Here is a 21172-nt window from a genome sequence, read left to right on the forward strand (position 1 = left end):
TAAAAAAAAATTCGCGCACGGCGCGACTAAGGCCAGTCTCATAACATGACCAGTGACCAATCGCGATTTCAGCGCGTATATCAAACTTATATGATTGAATAGATTAGTCCGGATTTCACCAGAAATGGAGATAGGTTGGGCATTGGGCGTCCAGCTAGTTCATTACGACTATGCCCTGGAATGCGGCCGTGAATGGCATCAAGGTTGGCCACCCCTGGTCAAGAGTTTTTTCGTAACCAAACGCAGTTATCAACAGGCTATGAAACACCAGCATTACAGTATTTACTCTATACTCGAATTCAAATAGCACCTGTGATTCCGATCAGCCTTAGGTCTACCTGCTTGTGATTGTGGTCATTATTGTGTTTGGCACAGTTCAGTAATCAGACTGCGATACCATGAAAAGATAGGAAAGTTTCGAAACGACTTGGAGTAGTCTTTGAAATCAGACACTCATTTGAGGGCTGACTGTATGTAGTGCGAGTGTGTGACCAACGAGTATATCTGACCAAGGCGTATTCACAGAATTAGCTAGACCATGATTAATCGTGATGATATATTGTCCGATCCGCATCTTAAATTTAGAGCTGCAAACGGGATCAAGATTTGCATTTCCTGGGGGCGATTTGACGACTACCGCTGCGACATCGTCGCTGACATGACATGGCAACTGTTTGCACTTTGAAACCGAAATATAGGGTATGGATGAGATTTACGGTAACGTGATGGAGATAGTGAAACATGCTGCGATTATGTAAGACTACATTGTTACTAACTCATTCAGAAATAGCAAGTGATAACTGTTGTTGCAGTTCGCAATGACTTGCTGTTATGGTTATCGTAAGCCGGTTTGGCGAATTTCATCTCATTGTATCAATCACGTCATTATACGGCTGACATTTTCGCGACTCATCTACTCGTTCCAGTTACGATCAAAGCTATAACCAGAGGCGGCCACAATCCAGTAATTTTTTTTTTTCGAATGGAGGCAAATATTGTGAAAGATGATTTTTTCGAATGCTGAAATTATACGCTCCTTGCTAGTTGCTACACTAGGAACAGGAACATGCGTGCGGATACCTGTTGAATTGTTCCCGAGGCGCACCGTGTAGAAAGGTGAATCATAACTCAAGTCGGCGTTGATTCCAATATCAGCGTCTGTCGCCTTGACGTGCGCTACGATCAAACCTGCGAAACACAGAGAGAGAGAGAGAGAGAGAATTTTATTCTTTGATCGTCGATTACATATTTTGCCATAGGACGACACCGAGTGGGCAAAATTTAATATTGACAATCGGTTTTCGACAGTTGCTCATGATCGCTCACTTTTTATTTGAAGGTCCTCTAATCAACCATTACAAAACTGTATCAGCCAATCCTCTGGGAAATTTCATTAGTGAGGTGTTGATATTCGGTTATTTTTATAGCCGAATATGTCTCTCTCATACCGTAACTATGCGTTGTTGTAGTTGCGTATACTTTCCTTATCAATCTTATCATGTAACATCGACCAGATAATTTCTATCTTTCGAATTTGGTTAACCGCATTTACTGACGTTCGCTTCTGACAAAGTGGCAAAGTTTTCGCGCGGTAACAGCAACGGGGTTGGGATGTCACATTTGAATGAGTTGTAAATTTAAATGACTACACGCATAATTGTCTCCATTCTATGACGATGAGCAAATAAAAAAATTCATAGCAATAAATATGTTGGCAGCGTTACGTAAATAGAGAAATGTGAAAATATGAGCAATGTAGATAATCACGCCTGGTATCAAATAAACAAAGCAAGCACAACGAAATGCAATGCTCGTGTTCACGTAAAAATCAAAATTCAGCACCGTGACGCGTTGCGTTAAGAATGAGTATCCAGTATCAATTTCAATGATTCGAATAGATTTTTCCGTCTAACGAATCTCTACACTCTTGGCAGTACGCCAATATCTTCTTTGTCAAGGGTAAATATACCTCCGTTACGTTTTTCCCGCCCTCGATTCGTCGTATCACAGCATCCACAACATTTAGTACAAGGCTACGAATATTGATGGCAACGAAATTTCTGTGATCCACCCACAGTGTAGTCCCAAAGCGTGAGGAAATAATAATGGCCAGGAAGTACAAAATTATTCGTGATGACGTGGAACTATAGCAATACCTTCGTTTTGGTTGCAAATAAGTACCAATTTGAAGTTTTAAAGCCCTTCTTACTGGTATGGTATGACTAGCAGTGTTTCCCAAACTTTTTGGAGCAGCCGCCCCCTGGACAATGAATAAAGTGTCAGCGCCCCCGACCCCCCTCACCACGCCTAAATTATAAAACGAAGGTTGTTCTGTATTTGTTACAGCTAATAATGCGACTGACGAACCAGGTGTATTATTATCATCATCTTCGTCATATTGGGTTTGAGTTTTGATAAGAACAATCTCATTCTAAAATACCCAGCCTGCATGTCCCGTACTGTCGAGTCGGTTTCTGCTGTGAGTCAGAAACTGCCATGGTACTGAAACACGTTCAATCGAATATGAGTGGGGAAGGGCAAAGACGAAAAAGTCAACCCGACTCCAGTGTGAGTATTTCTATTTTATTTAATTGTGTATCCAGAACGATTGATTGGAGATAATAAAATTAGGGTTGAACTCAAATTTCGGTGAAAAATCACGGGCTTATCAGTTCTGACTGAATCCGGACAGTGCCATTTTAACCACTATCAGGTTTCATCATTATTACTAAGAAAGGATATATTATACTTATAAATTTTGGAAAATATGCCCGTCAAGTAGAAGCGATATGACTTCTCCCAACCGGAACGCCGTATTGAAGGCAACGGTCGCAGCACTGTGGAAATCCACGATCGTTGGAAACAGAGATGCAAATCACGCAAGTCTGTTTCTCTTAAAAAGCCATCACACCTTGCAGTAAGCAGTAACTGCTCAAACATTTCGTTGTTCTCACATCACACAATGAACCACGCGTTCTAGGGATTTTGCCGACTGCTAAATAAGTCCATTGACGGGCAGGATCAAAATTGTCAAGTAGCAATGGATTTTTCCGGAACAGCTGAATAGATAGACGGACGACCCTAATTGCCCTGGCTGAATTGATTTTGTATTTTTATTGCGTTCTTAGCTGTTTTACTTATCAATCTTTTCAACAGTTACGCAGTAGTTGCCTTCATGGCCCCCATTTACTCTCAACGCCCCCCAATCGCCCGATTCAGGGCCAGTGCCCTTCACGCTCACGAACGCCCCCGGGGGTGCTGGCGCCCACGTTGGGAATCACTGGACCAGACATTTACGTACGTATACGTACACGAATGCTTCGAATTGACACGAAGCAATCGAATCAGTCCGGTATTTGATTTTGCCACATCAGCGAAATCCTCAAACAACGTACAAATACATAATATATAATAGGATGCATCCCAGAGAAGTAATGTATGCATTGGAAAACGATGTGTTACAGACAAATTCAGTTACTGCAACTATAGTCCAAGCTATATTCGACTGACTCGCATCAATAACAGACGTCGGTAAATGCTGTTAAGTCAATTCGATATACACCGTATACAATTTATTGTATATCATGCAAAATATTACTACAGTCATGTGGATTCACTATGCTTTAACTAAAATAATGTACCTGACGCAGTGTCGGTTGCAATTGTTGACGTCAAACTATCAGTCAAAAACACCGGACTGTTGTCATTGATGTCGGTAACGTTTATGACGATGAGAATCGGCATGTTCTGCAAAGTATAGATGGATTATGAATAGAGTATAATGTACATACTTTGACTTGTAGTGACACGGGGAGGAGGTAGCGAGTGGCGCAGTTGTTTAAACACTGCAGTCACGACGTCAATGGAAATGGTTTCGAATCCCGGTTCCCGACCTCACCACTACTGTACTACTGCACTACTGTACTGTACTAAAAAGGCAAAGAAATATTAACATTACAAAAATTCGTGTCGTGGTGTACAAAGACGGGAAAAGGCGACAAGCGCCACTGTAAATGTGCAATTATGAATATTAAGTGACACGGGGAACTGGTTAGTTATTCGAGCATGCGACCTAAATAATTGCTTAAGTTCTGTATCGCGGAAAAATTGTTGTTTTCTAATTTAGGAAAATGCCCTATCGCGTATACCACATTTAACGAATTTTAATAAGTTGTCGAGGCGCAATTGGGTAGTTATCAGGCAGCCGTCCATTACACTTCAATTTGCCGGTATGACGTACTTGCATCATGTGGATTTGTGCATAGTACTCAGTCTCAGTCTCAGTCTTATTTTGAAGGGCCACGTCTTAGAAAACTCGACTGTCCTTATTTCTAAGAAATGTCCTTATTTTCGACTTGCGTCCTTATTTTGTCTTATTTTTAACCGCTACAAAACTTTGATCGATTTCCTCTGGTATCTATGTTGCATGTTGCATAATATTCTAAAATTAAGCTTATTCGTCTAGATTTTATGACATCATAAATGAAAGGAACTCTCGTGACGTACACACCATTGATGAGCGGATTTGGAATTTCTATGTCCTAATCCAATCCAAATCCGAAAATTCAAATCCAAATCCAAAACCTAATCCATAACTTTTTCATACTAAAGTCCATGTCCAATCCTAATCCGATTCCAACTTGAAATTCAGAAAAAATGCTAATTTATGCAAGGGAGGGATTGGAAAATTTACTTTCACAACCAACGATTCTCTTGATTTAAGATAACTTAGCATATGGCTGCACCTCTCATGTTCATTTGCACCGAGCGAACCATAGAGTAGTGTACTATCAGTACATCAATAATTGATCTGAATGAAGTTTATCGCCATTCGCCACACGACATAATAATCTCCCAGAAAATCGGTAAATCCAATCCAAATCCTAATCCGTTCAGAAAAAAATCTCTAATCCTAATCCAGTCCAAATCTGACAAAATTTCACAAATCCTGTTTTTCCAAAACCTAATCCTAATCCGTGCTCATCTCTGGTATACACCACAAGATTTGACTTCTAAATGGTGAGATAGCTAGGGAAGTGAGTGGGGGTACAGCAGTTTCGGCTGTACCAAGCTACCGCAGCGGACGTCATTTTAGCAGTAAACAGCAATGCCAGGTTACTGCTGTTTGGTCCACAGCAGAATAAGGTCAAGCTGTGGGGAAAGCCGCATTTATTGCGTAGTAAAAAAGGCGCAGTGCAGTCGGCACATTGGTTAAAAAGTAGTAAAGCTATAAATCATTGATAAATTTCTCCAAATTATATTGCACTTGCGCATATAGTTTTAGCTACAAAGAAGACTAAATCTGATTAGTGAAATAAACAGGCGTAAAAACGTTTTTCGTGTCGATTATGAGAGAGAATTCAACGGTATCTAACGAAGATTGAAGGGCGAGTGTTTCGCACATAGCAATATCTGCAATTGTGACATTAACCTGGAGGCCATAGGAGAGACCGCTACTTAAACTTACATTGATACCCCAAAACACAAGAAGTGTGTAATGATGATTAATTTGAGCCAGTCAATGAATAATTTTTCCACTAGTCGATCAGCACCAACGACCTCAGACTACATGGCAGCTGCTGCAGAGGGTACCTAGGCATTCTATACTGTCAAACACCAGCAGTCATTCCTCACCAACGATTACACATCGCAATTGTTCAAAGCAATATTCTCCGATTCCAACATTGCAAATAAGTTTTCTTCGGCCAGGACCAAGACGACAAGCATTGTTACTGGAGTTGTTGCTCCATACGCTCAAAAATGATTTGTCTAAACTTGGTGTGCGGCCTTTTTCCATCTTGGTTGACGCCTCGTCTTAACGAGGTGACGAAATTTGGTTTATCACCCCAGGGGGCAACACCAACGGTATTTTTTTTGGGGGGGGGGGCGACGAAGTGCTGTTTCGGCCCTAAATAAAGGTAAACCTAGAACTGAGCTGTCGCGAGATCCATGAAGCACTTTCTTATAACAGGGAGTTGCTGGAGCAGATTGTTTCTGGTGAAAAGTATGGAATGTGATATGCCACGGCTCGTATAAATACAGTATATGTACAAAAACGCTTTTTCATGCCAATTTAATTTTTCGACTGTCCTTATTTTTTGGTCCATGTCGATGGCAACCCTGGCTATAGCTTATCGATTTCAAAGCCAGAGCATACGCCTGGTGTGCTTAGGCGTGCTCATAGTACAATCTCAGCTTATTATGCAGAATCACAATAATTGATATCGATTATCGCTTCGAATCGATCAAGGCTTATCATCAGCGGTGACTAAATATGTAAATTATTCCCAAGACATCAGAAAGCTGACTTAAACCGGGTGCTTTTTCGAAGCAATCACACAGTCGCTTTTCCATTGCCAGTATTCGACGCCTATATGATATCTTATGTCTTGTTGTTCCAGCAACTATAGTGGTGAATACACAAACTCAACAAACGTCGATTTGCGTAATGGTACTGCATGTTGTTGATAAAGATATTAGCAGGGAACAGAATTTGTCTCAACAGCAGGCAAGAAATAGGCAGAAACATGGTTCGTATGTGACGTCACACTGATAAGAAGTGGTACGGCATAATCACGATTTGCATGCTGCTGCTGATACCTAACATTGCAAGTGGATTTATTGCTCCGGTATCAAGCTTTAATAGTTTTGGTGATGATATCTTATATTTTATATCATCACCAGTGTGTATTATTTGGAGCCGATTGAGATTCGCACTTGCTTCATGGAATTATTTATAAAACCTGGAATCGAGCTCGGAATTTCTAATGATCTTACTTAGGTGACAAGGAACCGGTGTCGCGAATAAGGATATGAACATGACAAAAGTATTTGGTATTCGAGTTTTAAAATTTTTCAAGGTAGGAAGTGAGATTTTACATTGATTCGAATCAAGTCGACGGATAAAATCACAACACCGACTGTGATGTGACTATCGGTGAATTTAGTTTCGAAATAGCACACATAGCACAGACCTTCGCTATAAATGCAATCGGCATTATCCTAATGAAGTTGACAATGGTTTTCTGCAGCGTCTCACCCCGAAGTATACTTATTCAGACGACTCAGTAAAATAATACTTCAAACTCTGGTGTTCTTAGACCAATACCATTTTCATCGCATCTCGGAAACCAGTACTTCCACTTCACGATATAGCTTCTACTTGAATTGAATCAACGACTGAACTGTACACGAAAACCGTGTCAGCCGATTCTCACCGTAGCGTAGGATGTCAATAAGCTAAACTGCACTTTCGGTGAGCAAATTGTGCTTTCGCACTCTTCCACTGGGTGAAAATGAGTGAAATATGCCAGTTCGTGTAGAGATTAACCCCAAAAGGTATAGTGAGTTCTCTTTTCGTGTGCCACGCCAAGAAATCCCAAAAAGATGGGACTCGTTGACAGAACACACTAAACCCCTGGGATATAACTCCTTAAGCATCGGTGTATTTGACTCGTACACCCTTAGAATGATTGCGAAAGCACAAGTTGGTATTTGAAGGCGCAGTTTACCTGATTTTCATCCGCGCTATATGGTGGGAATCTGATAAATATACCCTGTATACACCCATTTTCCACCCATGGATTTTCAGCGTACAGTAACCACCTTTTCAGAGACGTGACTGTTAATGAATGTAAAAATTCCATTTCAAAAATATATAATACACAGCAAGCAATGGTTTCAAACCGCAAATGAAGTCTTACCGGCGGTCGACTATTATCGACAACGGTGAGGTAATGAGTGTCTTGCTGTTCGCGGTCCAAATCGTACACTTGATAAATGTAAGCTTTCACGCAGCGCGTGACAGATTCGCCAGTTCTCGCGGGCACCGTGGTGTCAACAGTGGTCGGTTGGGTGCTTGTTTGCGGCGGTACCGTGCTGGTAACAGATATGTTTTGCGATACAGTTGTTCGTGGTGTTGATGTGTTCACAGATATTAAATCCGAGTTCCATGCAAGCTGGGTCGAGTTATGTCCCACGGGAGGCGCAAGCGCCCGCTTATGTCTGAATGCTACAGGAGATAGAGTCGTCCGTTGGTTGCTGTTAATATTTGCGAAGACAACATCGAAGTGTTTCGGTCTGGGCGCGGTTTTCAAGCCGGTGGGCTTAAGGAAGTAAGGCTCATCGAACGAATACTCTGCGTCATTTCTGCTTTGCCACGTGACCTGAGGATTGATAAACATCGGTTAATGTAGTGGTTCTCAACCGCCGGTCCGAGGCAAGTTTCCTGCCGGTACGCCAAATCAAGCTCGACACAAATTTCCGCCTCCTAATTTACGGATCCGACAAAGAGGACATATAAACGGGAAATTTGTTCACTTAACTCTGATCGCTGTTGAATTGATTAAAAAAACGGGTCATTTTTCAGCGTCTACTTTCCGTTGAGTGGACCTTTATTTCGCGAAGTATGCATAATAAGCCGTCTTCACGTGCAAATCGGGTGTGCGTGGCATTATTAGTTGTTAATTATCACTACAGCGTCGCACAGCGGAAATAGGTGCTATCGCTCCTGATGTAAGCCGATATAATACCATTTCTCGGATATCATTACCGGTTAAAGTTAACGAAGTCTCTCTAGTTGACAATTATGCATATCCAACGCACAGATGACGCATACCGTACCGTGCCAATTAACTTCCTGTCCGTCTCTAAAATTCCTTCTGGTGTTTCAAAGCTGTAAGCATCGAACGTCTGATTTCCGAAGGGCAGTCCGTCGGAGCCAACCTCACAAGCTTTGTCATGCGTTTCCGGTGCATCTGTGAAGTAGAAATTACAGGTGCTCTATGCACTTGCTGTGCACTTGACACAGACTTCTAATCATGCAGCTGTTTTTATTGTAGCTAAAACTGGAAAATCAGAACTTGTAAAATATTCACAGAGAAATATATGGTATTATTAGGATGTACGTACGGTCGTACGCACATGTAGGGGTACACAATTCGGCGCATAAATGGAACTTTATTTTTAGGGATACATTCATTGCAGCATGGTTTATCAACTCGAATGCTTTTCGCGTCCCCCTTATCAAGAGTTAGCAGCACAATAACAATCATAGACAGAGATTCGAACGAAAACCAATTTGACAACGAATTTTGTAATATAACTATTGTATTAATTAAAAATTATACTGCAATGGATGTAGCCGTGAACGAAATATTCAAGTTTAGTACCGGCACCTGGCATTGGCGGTCACCTATAAATAGAACTATTGTGGTTTTTAGGTGGTATCAGATAGATACAAATACATGGTCAGAAATTTTACAATTACAAATGACTTGCCTGTACCAATACGAGAGATGTACTTGTACACAATGTACACATTGTACAGTGTACAGTCTGTACACGTACACGTCGTACAGTGTACACTTGTATATTGGTTGGGAGTGAACCGAAATGCAACCTACTTTCGATCTGCAAGATGTCACATACTGACAGGCGCGTTGCTAAACGGTGGTGCCGGAACACATACTTCAGCCTTTTAGCGTTCGTTTAGAGCTTTTATGAGGTTGAGGGCCTGATAAAACTTGATTACAGATCGGAATTTGAACAAGCCTGATTAGAACTCGGTTCAACCAAATCAAATGTAGCGCTAAGAATGGAAGTCCCTCTCCCGATACATGCAATGGATATTAGACATTATACATGCACAATTGCACATACATATACGTAGAAAATCCGTAAAATGGAGTCATAATCAAAGTCTAAAATATTACCTTCAATCGGCTTACTCCAGGACGTTATAGACGGCGATTGCGTAGGCGCGACAACAGATATTGTCGCAGTGGCGGTGGCCTTGTTACCTGTCACGAAATTGGTGTAATTGGTAACCCACCCACATAAGGTCTACCCGGGGCTTACAATGTATCGTAGGCCCCGGTCTACCCTTTTATGAAAATAGTACACATATCAAATTGCTATACTCAGGACAGGACCGTAACTGCCGCACCCCAAATCCCCCAATTAGGGTGTGGGCGAGCTCGAAGGGGGCCCAAAATCCTTTCCAGCATTAGCATAAATTATAGAGTTGTTTTTATGGAAATTTATGCAACTTCTTGACCAAATTTCGCCTTACGCGCGATTTAATGTTACCAATTATTTGGGTTATTGGATACTCTTCCCCCCAAGAAAAAAAATACGCATGATTTATAGAAATGGGCATTTCGGCGTCGGCCATTACCGTGCCACGACGCACCAAGACATATATAGTTTAGGGCCATGTATCATGCGGGTCGAAAAGGACTTACCTTATGCTGACCAAAAACTTCGATATATACAGTCAGGTATGTTTAATTGTCCGTAGCGCCTAAATGACTGGCGCCGAATGTTCCTGTCCTGGCAATCTGAACCCCACAAGACAAATGCCTACCCGCAGGGAACATTTAATTGCCAATGAAGAAATACCAATTTGAATAAGGGTGCTTCCTTTAATTTAGTACGTTTGGGGGATTTCAATATCTTTTGACATGACAGACAGGAGGGTCACGAGATATCATCATGTAACGAATTCATTATACAAACGGGTACGTCCGCTCGAATATGTTTAATTATTATTTACGGGTCCTACAGTTTCCAAGACACCTCATTCAGCTCTACCGGAAAATCTGATTACGTGAGCAGAGAGGATGAAGAATTGACAGTAACAATTATGCAATTCCCGGTCATATTGACCGATTCAATCACGAATTGCTGAAAATTTTGGCGCATCGCGCGTTTAGGTGAAATAACACGTCTCACTTAACAGTACAATAAACGTCGATGATGAGTCGCGGCAACGTCGAACAACCTGATTGGGGGTCTGCCGGTTTATCACCCTATGGAGGACCACCAAAGACCAACGCTTTGGGGAGGGGGGGGGGTTGACGAAGTGCTGTTACGGTCCTGACTATGCTATATTATGTGAAATAAACACATAAACCATGACCTACATGAGGTACATACTCAAGTCAGTCTGTGCTTTACTGATAAGCATTCGATGAAGTTCTATTCACGTTTATAAAACCCTTGCGTAGGCGACAGGTGTTCATCGCGGAAATAACTTGATATCTCACGCGCTAAACAAGCAATGTTTATGACTTTTCGTATAGAATCCATCTCACGCGGCAGAGACGGTACAGACAATAGCGGTAACCAAACAATTACACGTACTACCTTTGCGTCGATTTCAGGACACACAATGTGCGAATGATGGCGAATTATAATAATTTAGGACATTAGTGCAATGTGACTGATTGCAGATGTGTCTCACGTATGTGATTGCTGTACACCAGGATTTGCCACAGGATGGTTCTTCGTATCGTAGACAAATCCACAGAGGGATGGGCAATCCATACTTCATTCCTTAACGCTCAAAACAATTGCACTTACATTCCTAGAACTATACCGTACATGAAATTTTTCGAGTGTTCCCTTGACCCCATATACCCGAACATGTAGACTTACATTAACACAAGTTTGGAAACCAGGAAACAGCCTCCTAGTAACATAATATACGACCGCCTGTTGTGTTCCAATGTGATTCATTCAATTATGAAGGAGCTACTAAACTTCAATAAAGCAACAAACAATATGTTAATATTACATTCGGGAGTCTTTGTACTTGCCCTTATTAGTTTACGCAACGACATTCATTCTATATTTAGAATTTGGTTAACCGCAATTGCCGACATTCTCTCCTGATGAGAGTCAGTCGAAAAACTACACGAGAAATAAATTAGGCAATATGAATCTGAATCTGAATATATTGTTTGTTGCGATAATAAATCTTAGTGAATACCTAGAGATATTATGATAGGACGCTAAGGGAGAATATTTTTTGTGGATTTGGCATACGCCTTCGCTTTTGCCAAATGTACGTCACACCGCGCAAGAAGCAATATAATTAACAAAGTCAACCGAGATATCCGAAATTGGTTCCTTTGGTTTGTTTGGCTACGCGTATTTTGATAATGAGCTTCGACTGAACAATTCGCATCTCTCATATGATATCCTAATAGTTACATATGCATGACTGGAAAGTAATTACATAAATAGAAGGTGATAGTGTCGAATTCGATGCATGAGTTAACTTTCAGTTTACAAGTCAATTATTGCCGAAATGGGCTGTAAAGAAAATGTCAAAGACGCACTTACCGGAGAAGTTATCGCCGTTATCTTTGACTACAACGCCGAATGTCAATGTGGTCGGTGGAACAAGATCCGCTATCGTTTTCGCTAACAGAATGATACCAGTGTCTCTCTGAATAACGATTGGGAGTTCGGAGCTCACTAAAACAACGATGTATGTTACAACACGCGTCAAATAAATATGACACCAAGCACTGTTCTTAGAAGCACCGCGGCCCTACTGATTGCACATATACCAAATATACGGGGATAAGACATAATATATTGGTTCCTAACCGGACAGTGCGAAGCATGAAACTACAACTGGATGCGGACTAGAATGTTAGTCTTTAAACGCCGGATCCGGATCGGATGTGTAGTCCGGAGCTGGGAGAATTTGTAATCCTTTAACGCATCATACCATAGTATAGTAATAAACTTGATAGAAAATTTGAATGTCTTAAAACATGCAGTGATTCCCAAACTGTGTGCCGCCCCAGATTCTCAGGTATGCCGCGAATCTTTCAGTACTGTCGGAAAGATCGCAGGAAAGCATATGCTGCAAAGCTGATAAATAAGAACGTGCAACCAATGCAATGAAACCAATCATGATATTGCCGATCGAGTAGGGTGATTGTCAACTCATAATTGGGCTGGTATGTGTCAATGTGTGGAAGATTCGTTTCATGCTGCTTGTGAAGCAACTGCACACAAAAAAATCTGGTAGATTTACAAAGAAATTTCTGTAAATTTTACAACGAATTACCGGTCGCAGCCAATAGCAGCGTGTAGCTTGTCATTTTACATTTTGATATGTAATATTAAATTCCTTTAGCTGCTAAGTCAAGTTACCAGAATTTCTTCGCAAGGTTACTGACAGTTACTCGCTACGGCATTTTACCAAGCTAATGGCAAAATTGATTAGCTTCCAAGCCCCAGCAGCCAATGTATACGTGGAAGTGCATGCCACTGCGATGTCATTGTCGTTGCGATTTGACCTGATTCAACCTCGTTCGCGAGACAGGGTTAGGTCACACGGAACTGGTTGATCCTACTGCCAATTTCGGTATAGTGCACTGCATAGTTGGGTGCAAGAAACGGCTGACAATGTGGTTACACCATAAGACATTATATTATAAGGCTATGGCTAATGGCTACACGGTCGGTCTCGGCGGTTAGATTTGTTGTCACAGATAGGGCTGATGAGTTACAAAAATCAGTTTAGGATATATCATCATTTCCTGAAACTAGAAATATCAGCACAGCAGGCTCAGGTGACCATTTCTTAATGGCGGACACGGCGACCTATAATAAGTTACCTTAGGTTACGCGTTGCAGGTTTTTCTGAGATTCGTAGTAAACAACCAACGTGCAACTGTGACATCACAAGCAGCGTCCGGTTAGGTAAGTAAGTAGGGAACCACACATGGAGTAATAATTATCAATATATACGAAATTAGATGCGAAAGAACGGGACTATACGTGTTGAAAGATGTTTCTGTATGAAACACCAACCTAGATTAAACATTATAACGTGGACAGTAAATATTATTGGTGGCATATGTGAGCGGATGAATATCACTTATTTTAAAGTCGTCTGCGTGTCGAGCCGACTGGTCGGTCATTAATATTGAGCTTTGAGCATGCAAAGGCTGACGGTGCGAAGCTTGTGACCTGTGATTGAAGAAAGTAGAGACTTTTGTTGAAGATTCCCAGGACTGATGAATGGGATGCGCATCGTAAAAGGTACAGTACTGTATAGTATTAGTTACCGTGAATATATACGACTGTGCACACCACCTGGATAACTTTGGTTTCATGATTTAAATATTTCAGTCGCCCCGTTCTCTGTTCTATTTTGGGATATTAGTCGACTTGTATAATGACCTGCGACACCACATACTCTGCCGCGGAGTAGTTGAAACTGTTAGCTTGTTATTGACATTTTTCGGGTCATAGCTTAGATGTGTTTTCATCCACTGCTCGAATATGTTTAGCTCACATGCCGCATCAGATGAGGCACCTTTTCTTTCTATATATTGATCATTTAAGTCATGAATCTCTGCCATATCATGTCAAATGAGGAGTCGTCAACTCACAATGTACCAGTACCGGTACTTCAAAACTTGTTCTATTTTGTTAGCCTATTTGTCTTAGTCTTTATAAGTCATGTCTAGGTTAGCAACTTAGCTTAGTATAGCAACTTACGCATGAATTACTTTTAGTGGAACTGCAAGATACTAGTCACGCAGAAGGAATGAAGACGAGAAAAAGAAACAATTGGAAGTTTATCCGGCGGTGGAATAAATTCACGTTTTCTTGGGACCACTCGTGCTATATTTGCATGCCTCCTAAACAAGAATTAGACCTCCAGCAGCATTATTTTTTCATCGTGAATCATGAATGAATATACAGTTGTCCCAATGTCGTCTTGAGAGCGCGAGGAAACTTTTGCGGTATTTTGGCATCGCATTGCTTTGGATAGGTATGGATGTAGGCTACGTGAATTTACAAGCTGGCATGTAATCTGATTTACAAGGACAGCAAGTAGGGTTGTAGGTAGGTAGGTAGGTAAGGCGGTAATGTACAGAAGAGAATGTAGATTGAATATGCCAGAGGTTACTGTAACATTACAGTCCGGCGTGTAAAGTTAGATTACCGGACGGGTGTAAGTTAAATTTACATTGAGTGATGGTAATGTTAGATTACTGCCAAGTGGCTGGCCACCCTGCTTCCAGACATTTCGCGGTAAATCGAGGTAAATATTTTTTTCAGTGTGGTAAGCAAAAATTACTCCAAAAACCCGAGCACACTGCCTGGATTTCAACATGCATTACGATATTACTTCTAAGGGCGAGTTATGGCTGTCACATGTCAAATCCTTTATCATTATGGGTACACATGCAATCAGAATTGTATTGCTATCTGTATCTCAATGACGACGTCCACATAGCTTCTTTGTTTTGAATGAAATTAAAAGGGTTGCCCGACATATGAGCATGCGACACAATGAAAAACGACAGTTAAGCATGCGACGCTATAGCATGAGGAGTGAGGACACATTAGCATGGTAACACATGAGCATAGGGACACATGAGCATGGGGACACATGCGCATGGGGACATATCAGCAGGGTGAAACATGAGCAAGGGGACACATGGGCACGGAAACAGATTAGCATGCGACACTTGAGCATGGTTACACATTAGCATTGAGACTAATCGACATGGTTACATATGGGCATGGTAACACGTGAGCATGGTTACATTGGTTACACATAACCATTGGGACACTTCAGCATGTTGACACTTGTACATGGTGATATATGAGCATGGTTACATATCAGCATGATGACAAATGACCATGAGGACACTTGCGCATGCAACATTTGAGCATGTGACACTTGCGCATGCGACATTTGAGCATGCGACATTTGAGCATGCGACATTTGAGCATGCGACACTTGAGCATGCGACATTTGAGCATGCGAAATTTGAGCATGCGACATTTGAGCATGCGAAATTTGAGCATGCGACATTTAAGCATGCGACAGTTGAGCATGCGACAGTTGAGCATGCGACATTTGAGCATGCGACACTTGAGCATGCGACACTTGCACATGCGTCACTTGCACATGCGTCACTTGAGCATGCGTCACTTGAGCATGCGACACTTGCACATGCGTCACTTGCACATGCCTCACTTGCACATGCGTCACTTGAGCATTTTTCATATATTAGTGTGCAGTTAACTAGCGTCAAAATCGTGGATTTAGACCATTCCGAACATAATATATCTCCCCTCCTCCAACCCTATTATCCGCGCTCCCAACTTTAATACCCATCACCCCAACCCTGATCTTGGGATACCTTAACCCTAACGCAAACCCTAACCCTAACCCTAATCTTGGGATACCTTAACCATAACCCTAACCTTAACCAACCCTAATATCCCCCTCGCAACCCTAATACCCATCACCCCCACCATAATCTTGGGATACCTTAACCCCAACCCTAACCCTAACCACCCTAACATCCATCACCCCCAACCCTGGTCTTGGGATACCTTATCCCTAACGCAGACCCTAACCCTAATCTGGGGATACCTTACCCTTAACCCTAATCCTAACCAACCTTAATACCCCCCCTCTCAACCCTAATACCCGCAATCCCCGACCCTAATCGTGGGATACCTTAACCCTAACCCTAACCAATCCTAATATCCATCACCCCCAAATCTAATCTTGGGATACCGTAACCCCAACATGGACCCTAACCCACTTCGAACCCTAATGTTCCCCGTACCGAACCACGGCACGTAAAACTTCCCTATCAAAAGAGACCCGCAAAATAAAATAATAAGTCCGTGTCAAAATGCGAATTTGGAATCGCTTTCGTCTCACAAAAGGATATATTCTTTTAGTTCGTCTGATACGTGTAAACGATTCCAATATATGTGGAGCAATGACAACCTTTATCGCTTTACCGCGATTTTTGGAGCTTTTCACACAAATCTATATGGTCACATGCTCAAGTGTCGCATGCTCAAATGTCGCATACTCAAGTGTAACATGCTCAAGTGTCGCATGCTCAAGTGACGCATGCTCAAGTGACGCATGCTCAAGTGTCGCATGCTCAAGTGACGCATGCTCAAGTGTCGCATGCTCAAGTATCTGCATGTAGACGGGTCGCATGCTCAAGTGTCGCATGCGTATGTGACCCCATGCTCATGTGCACCTTTGCTCTTGTGTCCCCATGCCCATGTGTCCAAATGGGCATGTGTGCCCATGCTCTTGTGTACCCATGCTCATGTGTCGTCAAGGCTCATGTATCGCATGCTCATGTGTCACAATGCTCAAGTGGCACTTACTAAATTGTCACCATGTTGATGTGTCCCTATGCTCACGTGTATCCATGCTCGTGTGTCCCTATACTCATGTGTCCCTATGCTAATATGTCCACATGTTAATATGTCTCTGTGCTCATGTGTCTATATGCTCACGAGTCGCCATGACCAAAAGTCGCTATGCTTAAGTGTCGCATGCTCAAGTGTCGCTTGCTATTGTGTCGCATGCTAATATTAAAAGATGTGCTCGAGAGAGACTGCTTGGAATTGACGACGAAATTCGGGTAAGTTGTATACAATGAAAAAGAACCTCAAATCAGTCGTATTCGTATAAATAATGAATAACCGGTTGGTGGCACAAAATCTGAATACTGCTTTCAGAAGTAAGTTCATGATAAACGTATATTGTAACTCGAAGAACTTTTCGCGTGCCACTTATCACGAGCTACCGGCACGATAAAGGAAATACAACAAAGTTGAATTCAAAATCAAATGAAAAATTATGACGCAATAATGCCGAATTTATAAATAACATCAATGTAGCAAGAACATAGCAACAATGCGGCGTATAGCAACGGTAGCTTAAAACAGTAATGCGGGCGTGAGACAGTGAGGCACACAAATGATACAATTCTTGTAGAGACTTTTTGGGGTACAGAACTTTAATATACATTTTAATAATATATTCATAGTAGAAATATATTAAAACCCGAAGCTTTTCGAGCCAACACTCTTCAGGGGTAATCGTCGGCATAAAGAGAATTTCAAAAACTTGCATATAACTACATTGCATACAGCCAATTGTGACGTCATAGAAACAAAACTAACATCAAGCGCAGACAAACCGCGAGTGCAGATAGTGGCCAATTTTTAGCTGTAGCAAACGTTCTTTCTGCTGGCATAAGCGTGGTTGATGGATCTTAATGAATGTCGATTCCAGCGTGGACAAGTGGAAAAGTGTGCGGCCTTTACCCAAAATTGAGAATCTGTCGTCACTATAGTTATTGGCGCAAGTAGCATGCTCAGCTAAATGCCTGCCAATGGCAGAGTTCATTGCCACAGGCCATTGGCCACTAGCTGCGCTCGCGGTTTGTCTGCACTTGATGTTGTTTTTGTTTCTATGACGTCACAATTGGCTGTATTCAATGTAGTTATATGCAAGTTTTTGAAATTCTCTTTATGCCGACGATTACCCCTGAAGAGTGTTGGCTCGAAAAGCTTCGGGTTTTAATATATTTCTAATATGAATATATTATTAAAATGTATATTACAATTAATGTAGCAAATGTAATATTAAACAGGAATAGGAAACGATGTTTGATAGCAAGACCCACAACAACTACACAACGGCAACAAGTGGTAAATCTTAAGGTTATACAAAAGTTCTTTCTGTCGGCATAGGACAGGGACGGGCAACATACGGTCCGCGACATGATTTTAAGCGACCCGCAGAGAGTTTTCGGTCGTAATAATGTGGCTCGGAGCCACGTACTTTAGAAAGCAGTTTAAATAATGATAGCCATGGTATTATCACATTAATTATTTTTTCAAAAATCAACTGTGCTGTAAGAGTGCCGCGAGCGTCTTATAATTTTTTCTATGTGCGCCACAAGCCAAAAAAGTTTGGGAACCTCTGTTCTGAACCCTTATTAGAGATTTATCAGAAATATGAATTGATACAACCTTATCATGTTTTAAATTTTAGTTTCGATACTTCTCCCCACAGTGGAATCCTTGAAACTTAGACGGCCTTATCATAACATCCAAAACATGTCCTACAACGCTACGCAGAACACATGTTCGACGAAACGACATTCTTTTGAAGTAAAGTGACCACCCTGCAGCATTATCTCGAAGTCCAAAGAAATTGGTATGGTCGACAAAAATCTTGACGTTCTGCAGGTTACTGAATCATAATAAGCAATATTGGCGCAGTTGCGAATGATCATGTCGAAACACCGCTAATGCTAAACAACAATATGTCGGCGGCATTTGTGAAGGTTAAGTGACTATATCGCACTCAGGTTTAGTCGCATACCGGTGAAATTGAAATATTGCTCGTTCAATTTATCCTCGCATTCAATGCATATGTCAATAAAGATCCAACTCTACAATAAAAATCACCTAGTGTGTCGCCCATTTTTGCGGTGCGAGGCTGCAAGACGTATCTCAAATCTGCGTTGATTCCGATATCCGCGTCTTCGGCCTTGATATGGGCTACGATCACACCTGTAATAGACTGAAATATGTAGGGGCGACCAATATATTGATACCTCAACTGACACCGAGGCTGCGAGTGTTTTATACTAATTCAAACGTGAATTTCGCAGATTTTCACCATGCCATCTGGTATAACTCAAATTTGTGGTACTTTCCGATACAACGTTCAACTTTCATAACCATACCAATAAATCTAAATGAGCCACTTATACCGATGCTTATAAACATATCAATAGTATGTTGTCATACTCCTGTGGTTAGGTACATTCATGGCCTAGTAGGCCATGGTACAGTATGTTTGCATGTACCACTCTAAAAGGCGCAAGGAAGAAGGTTCACATCACCCTATGCAGACATAGTTCCTCTCATATTTATGCGGTATTTGGATCTTTTACACCAAATGGTACAGTGTAAAGACGGAATTACATGGCGTGAATGCCGTTGACTTCATCGCACCTCACGCCATGGAGACAATCTGGATAATTCACGTATTCCATTGGTAACATTTGCTTTTTTTCTAAGCTATCTTCTTTACTTTTCATTCAGTGGGCACTGTGTAAGTGTGCATGTGCCTGTGCATGCCTCCTCTTTACATCGCCTAGGCCTAGGTGGGTGTCTGATTCCATGGACTACTCCAAGTCGCTTCGCCACCTTCCTATCTTTTCATTGTATCGCATTTTGTGGTGTATTGAACCGATAAAATTGCTAATAAACCAATGATGATGATGACATGCGAGCAATAATCTCAACCCATACAGAAAAAAGTGAGGAAAGACACAAGGCTGTTAAAATCAATTCACCTGCGTCGGTGTCGGTGGTGATGGTGGTATGTAAACTTTCAGCCGCGAATTTCGGAATGTTATCGTTTATGTCAGTCACATTAACGATGACCAAGATCGGTATATTCTGAAAAATGGCTTAGATTAAATAACAGGCTATTCTATAGCTTCTTATGTGGATTGCGGATTGGTAAATAAGCATTATAATCAATAACGGGGCCTACGTCGGACGTCGTATCGTAGGCCCCGTCAATAACAGATCCACAGAATAAGATAATTTAATTCAATTCTCAGCGTACATGTAATGAAAAATCATGGCACGCGTTTGGCATCATTTCGTATCTTACTAACGGATGCTGTGGGATATGGCCCTGCATTTTGCTAATGAAACACCGAGAACTAATTCGCATAGTGATTAATCGCTAACCAGATGGAGCTTATTTGTCTGTTGCGCCGTCTGACTGGCCAGTGGCCATGCTGTACTTGCCATTATATGGGTGGCGAATGGAGTGTCAATCGTGACCAATATGTTATGCAAGGTTGAGCTACATCTATCAGTTTCACATAACCGCAAGGGATAGCAATTTTGCCAAGTTGTGCTTGTTTAACCCGCGATGATCAATGATCAATTGGTCATTCACTGTTTACTATACAGGCTTTATTTTCATCTTGGGATGTCAGCAGAAGTAATTTGCGAGTATTCAAAACGACAGCTTTAAAATCTCTTCTTCAAAATCAATTCCCTGCAGTGCAGCGAGGGTTTGCAATTTATTCCACCCCGGTGCAGCTTTAATTCTGTCAATCTCCGGATTCAATCCACATGTCGAATCATATCGATCGTATACCGTTAAGAGCGTGCGGCTATATGATCACTCAGTGTTCGGGAGCAATCCCCAAGAATTAAAGATTTGAGTATATCTTTGAAATGGCTGAACGTTAATTAAGGTGTGAGCTCTTACAATATATATGTTAGTGTATCGTCCGGTATCGGCCCTACAGTTCTACACTTCACAGCCGTAATTTTCGTAATCGTAATCTAAACGTGTGATTTCATTGGAATTCACACTGGAATTCTGAAACCTCTGCATAAGACACGTTGTAGAAGTCATGCTACTGATTTGTTGTCTCGTCACCAGGTATTTTGCAGCCGTGTGCGTTACAGGAAAGAAATTCTCGAAAAAAGCTCCGGTTGCGTGTCGGCTGTTATAGTTGTGAGCTGAGAAGTC

General features: G+C 41.6%; 1 protein-coding gene across 2 annotated transcripts in view; it reads right to left on the minus strand.

Annotated features, from left to right (window-relative positions):
* Positions 1 to 21172, minus strand: part of LOC145450707 (protocadherin gamma-A10-like) — a 47979-nt gene that overhangs the window by 15125 nt on the left and 11682 nt on the right. For both annotated transcript variants that reach the window (XM_080329207.1, XM_080329208.1), the window contains exons 4-11: positions 19968 to 20073; positions 19072 to 19176; positions 12130 to 12264; positions 9714 to 9800; positions 8623 to 8756; positions 7704 to 8165; positions 3642 to 3747; positions 1081 to 1188 (exon numbers count right to left, since the gene is read on the minus strand). In XM_080329207.1, coding sequence (XP_080185333.1) covers positions 1081 to 1188; positions 3642 to 3747; positions 7704 to 8165; positions 8623 to 8756; positions 9714 to 9800; positions 12130 to 12264; positions 19072 to 19176; positions 19968 to 20073 — 1243 coding nt within the window. The remainder of the gene's footprint in view (positions 1 to 1080; positions 1189 to 3641; positions 3748 to 7703; positions 8166 to 8622; positions 8757 to 9713; positions 9801 to 12129; positions 12265 to 19071; positions 19177 to 19967; positions 20074 to 21172) is intronic.

This window comes from Botryllus schlosseri, chromosome 11, assembly GCF_051294905.1.
Source record: "Botryllus schlosseri isolate E-star chromosome 11, Bs_hap1, whole genome shotgun sequence".
In the NCBI taxonomy this organism is placed as follows: Eukaryota; Metazoa; Chordata; class Ascidiacea; order Stolidobranchia; family Styelidae; genus Botryllus; species Botryllus schlosseri.